The sequence below is a fragment of the Centroberyx gerrardi genome, chromosome 8, assembly GCF_048128805.1.
Source record: "Centroberyx gerrardi isolate f3 chromosome 8, fCenGer3.hap1.cur.20231027, whole genome shotgun sequence".
NCBI lineage: Eukaryota > Metazoa > Chordata > Actinopteri > Beryciformes > Berycidae > Centroberyx > Centroberyx gerrardi.
Window position 1 is genome coordinate 21,856,641 of NC_136004.1, and position 4,777 is coordinate 21,861,417.

The window sequence follows — 4,777 nt, forward strand, 5'->3', positions numbered from 1 at the left end:
TTAGCACGTATCCGCATGTTGGACCGGTTTGCTTTGAGGATTGCTGAGGTCATTCATCCCGGTCATAAAACCGAGCTGAGCCCCGTAGCCCAGAGCGCATCGTGCAGCTGGGCCGTTTCCTACTCGATTCTGATGCTGATGGCCTCGTTAAGGCGGCTATAGCCCCCTTTTCTCTGCTGGCTGCGGGGAGCCCTACCACGGCCATTTTCATGGTCACGCCACCCGCGGGCATCCAGAGGTGGCAAACTAAACGAACCCGCAGGGGTCCGAGGGGGGAACGCTTGGTTTCTTATCACGGGTTAGGCGTGGTGTTAAAACTTCCCTGCGCATCCCACCTCCAGCTGCGTTACTGTGCTGCCGTATTTAAGATTCAATCGTTTAGTTGCCATATCAATCAAGGTTGCTGGGAATTAGTCTCGGTGTGCTCATAGACATAAAACAGTGGGTATAGCCTACATCACATATCCCCCCAAACCATACCCAATAAACCTTACCAATGAATGCACAGATCAGTCAAATAGAACAATCAATAAAGTAGCCTAGTAGTGATTTGTAGAACCCAGACCCGAGTTCAACAAGGCGCTGTAATGAAAGTGGACCTGGTCCTGATAGTCTTCTTTACAGAGTGGAAGCTCAACATTTTAGCAGACCCTGATTTAACGGGAGATTCCCATATATTATCTAACTACAGAGAGATTTGTAAGATGTTTCTTTTTTTAAGACATTCCTGATGGATGCCTTAGCAGTTTGGTATTTCAGACCTAAGTACAGTGGGTAACACCTTTTCCATATTGCTTACAATATAACACAATACACTCTGTAAATTTGGGGTTTTACATGAATAGACCATCAGCATTTGAGGATTCCCCTTAGAGAAGCTTCCCCCCCACCTGCGTGCTTGTCTGCCCTGGCTCCCCGCGGCGAGGGGCTACTCTGATAGGTTCCGAGGGTGAATGGGACTGGCCTGCAGGGCAGCAGCCTTCCCAGCATATAAAGCCACGGCTCCCACTACCAGAGTAAACAGCCCGTCAACGAGGACTGAGGAGAACCAGACGCTATACGCGCTTTTACGCATGAATAGGGGCCTATAGGTTTTTACGCACGGCGAACCATTAATGCCGCTTTGGCACCGTTGAGTTTTTACGCGTCTTTGAACATTCCACGCTCGGCCATGACTCTCTCCAGTGAATTTGAAGCTGCACATCACGCCGCCTTGGAGGATGAGATTGATATAGTGGGAGAGGATGAGCCTGCCCACGGTCATCTGTATCGAAACGAATGCTCTACGTACCCGGGCTCCTCAGCAGAGTCTGGTGCTGAATTCGACTGTTCCGAGCCCGACTCCTCTGGTGAGAGCGAGAGCAGTTTCTGCGCAGACGCACCGCTGTCCAGGAAAGCCCAGAGCAGCTCGGTGAAGCCCCCCTACTCCTACATTGCCCTCATCACCATGGCTATCCTGCAGAGCCCGCTGAAGAAACTGACGCTGAGTGGCATCTGTGACTTCATCAGCAACAAGTTCCCCTACTACAGAGACAAGTTCCCCGCTTGGCAGAACTCCATCAGACACAACCTGTCCCTCAACGACTGTTTTATCAAGATCCCAAGGGAACCTGGCAACCCGGGCAAAGGTAACTACTGGTCTCTGGACCCTGCCTCTGAGGACATGTTCGACAACGGCAGCTTCCTCCGGCGCAGGAAGCGGTTTAAGAGAAACCAGCCGGAGTTCTGTAAAGACGGACTTATGTTTTACTCCAACTTTAACTGTTACCGATCGTACGGGCAACCATACTGCGTCCAGGGCCAGGTGAGCCCCCCGCCTGCCGCCCCCATTCGGTACATGCCCCTTCAGGAGGGGATCGTGATGCCTCCTTCCTCCTACCACCTACCTTCCCCCAGTCTGAGCAGCCACGGGAAGGTCAGTGGCCCTAAAGACTACAGGGTGCAGCTTTACGCAACGGAGCCTGCAGGGACGAAGCCTGCGGGCGATGCGCAGGCAAAGTGCTCCTTCAGCATTGACAGCATCATGAGCAAACCATCTCCCATCGGTGCACAGAACCCAAACCCCCAGCAGAACCATCTTAGTCGTATTGGTTACGGACATCTCCTGACGGGCCCCGCTGCCTGTTTGGTCCCGACGCTCCTCCAGACTCCCAGGACTCCATTCTGCCCTCCTGCCATGCTGAGCACCGCTCCTTCAATAACAGAGCATCTCAAACTGTCTTACCCTCGCTGCTGAAGGCCTCTGCCTAAGAAACTTTAGTGTCTTGTGTGTGTGTGATGATGATATGTGAAGACACGTTTGTTTTGCGCATTTCTTAAAGAAATTTTTAATTGCATGATATTTATGTGCGTTGACATTCGAAGTTATGTCTTATAAGGAAGCAATGTAAATAAGAAGAGTGATAATATATTTGTGAAGGTCCAGATGGAAACACTAGTTTCTGAATGCATTTTTGTGATTTTACGTGTCAAAATAAATGGCTGAAAATATCTGATGCTTATTTGTACGTTATTCTAGCCTAATTGTTTTTAATTAAGCTAGTTATTTATTTGCTGACTTGGCTCAGTAATTTGCACATATCCAAACAATTCCTCTTCATATAGCCTAATATTATGTATGGGAATGTGCGTTTGTTCATAGTGCAATAAGGTTTACATAGGGTTTCGTTCCAAAACAGTAGGCCTAGATAGCCTATGGAATTTTTAAATGCATCTGTCTGTATTTAGATTATTAGCTTTAGGCCTATCATCAAAAACAAAAGCAGCCTATTATGTAAATGTCTTGAATTCATAGACTCATAACTTTAATAACGAATAGATGTTTTAGCCTACTTCAGGTTTCATTTTTTTTCTAAATTATCCATAGGCTATCTCGTTTTGGAGTAAAACTTTTCAATTAATTTACATCCCCTAATCAGCGCTATTAACTTGCAATTGCATCGTAATCGTTAAAGATATTGAGTTGACATATTAATCATTTTGAGAGATTGTTATAAAAAAACGGCCTGGTCCTCCAAAATAAAACTAACCTGAGAAGAATTGGTGCTGCTGTCACGGAGCTATTGAGGTTGGAAGCTGAAAATTTCTGACTAAAATCAACTTATTCCCACTAATTTCCCCATAAACGTCAACCGGAGACCTGTGAGCATATGAATGGATGAGGACAGCCCTCTGAATGTGTAGTAGGCCCCTGCTGATCCATATCCATGATTCATATGGGCTGATGACACCACCTGATAACTCATTTGAGAAGGTAGATGGGCTTTGCTTGCTAAACAGTGATAAAAAAAAAACCTAAAAAAAAACCCAAGACATTTTCTGTGCCTGATTTTTTGTTTTGTTTGTTGCTGTTTTTTAATAGCGTGATGAAACACACGTTCTTTTCTCTTCAGCTTTGCAGAAAACATGAAAACTTACCAAGCATAGGAGAAACCGGATAAGACATCAAGTCCCTCCATTAAGAGTGCTGAGAGAAGCAAAAAAGCAAGTTTGAAGATCGGTTTAGAAAAATTTATAGATTTGTTAATCTATTTGTTATCTATAAATCAATTATTATTTAGCCTACATTTTGTGGGACTTGCTTTGAAATGGCCTTAGGGCTCTGGCAAACTATAGGCCATAGGCCTGCACTAGAAAGAAAAGTTCAATTCTTCGTCCGTGCCTCAAGGTCGCACTGTTTACCAAGTTACTGAGCAGACTCTTGTGGGGAATAAGATGCGAGTCAGGGCGGCTGTAAAGGTTGGAGAGACCGTCTGATAACAGCAAGGCCGCGGGTTCGATCCCCGCCACAGCCAAATGTCCCTGAGCAAGACTTGCTGCTCTTTCTCAGTGTAAGTTCCTCTAGATAAAAGCGAAATGCCAAAAAAAAAGTAATAAAATAAAGATCTCTGTTATGTCTTCTATAGAACGTCGGCTCTTTGCTTTTTCCTCAGGCTATCTATTCTGAATCATGATGAAATAACAAATGCCACTATGCACTCGGAGAAAATTTTTTTTATGTTTTTTTATTAACTCGAGCTGCAACTATCTATCTATCTATCTATCTATCTATCTATCTATCTATAGAGAGAGATGTTTGTTTTATTGTTTCTACACAATCATTAGGCTAATTAGGTGTACATAAAACTACTGGTAGGCTACCTAGGGTCTGGGTATGGGAGACACTATCCACACACACACACGCGCACGCACACACACACACACACACACACACACACACACACACACACACACACACACTGATGCAAGGGGGAAGGAATTTTAATGTGAAAATCTAGATCTGTAACCCTAATTGGCAACATAGGTGTCTTTCCTGTCATGCCAATGAAGCATATTTGAATTTCAATGAGAGAGAGAGAGAGAGAGAGAGAGAGAGAGAGAGAGAGAGAGAGAGAGAGATTAGGTTTGGTGCACTGCCATGGCATTAACTCTATGGCTAATAATGGTAAAAGACAGGATCCCATTCTCCCTCCTCAAACCATGCGTACAAAACTAACTGTTGGCACTGGTCGTTAATGAGAACAACCCCCAGACACTGTCACGGCTATGGCTTCATACCGGGGGAGTGTGGACAGGACAGACACAAGAAGTGTCCGGTTGCCCGACACAATTCCCTCCACAGTCAGCGGTCTATTTTTGGCCTGAGGCGCAGCTGATTGTAGGCCTGAGAGATTTTGGCCCTCCCTGATTTTTTTTTTTTTTTTTTGGTAAGCAGTTGTCCGGGCTTATTAGGAAAAGAGGGAGTTGTCCAGCGGCAGAGCAGAGTTTTGCTGAATGT

The 4,777-nt window shown here is 45.4% G+C and overlaps 1 protein-coding gene across 1 annotated transcript; it reads left to right on the plus strand.

Annotated features, from left to right (window-relative positions):
* The first annotated feature begins 1,171 nt into the window (after positions 1-1,171).
* On the plus strand, positions 1,172-2,236 carry foxd5 (forkhead box D5). Its single transcript, XM_071894835.2, has one exon. It carries the CDS (start codon positions 1,172-1,174, stop codon positions 2,234-2,236), a length of 1,065 nt encoding a protein of 354 aa, XP_071750936.2.
* The last annotated feature ends 2,541 nt before the right edge of the window (positions 2,237-4,777 follow it).

Coding starts and splice junctions, on each gene's coding strand:
- foxd5 (XM_071894835.2), top strand. CDS start 1,172: ATGACTCTCTCCAGTGAATTTGAAGCTGCACATCACGCCGCCTTGGAG.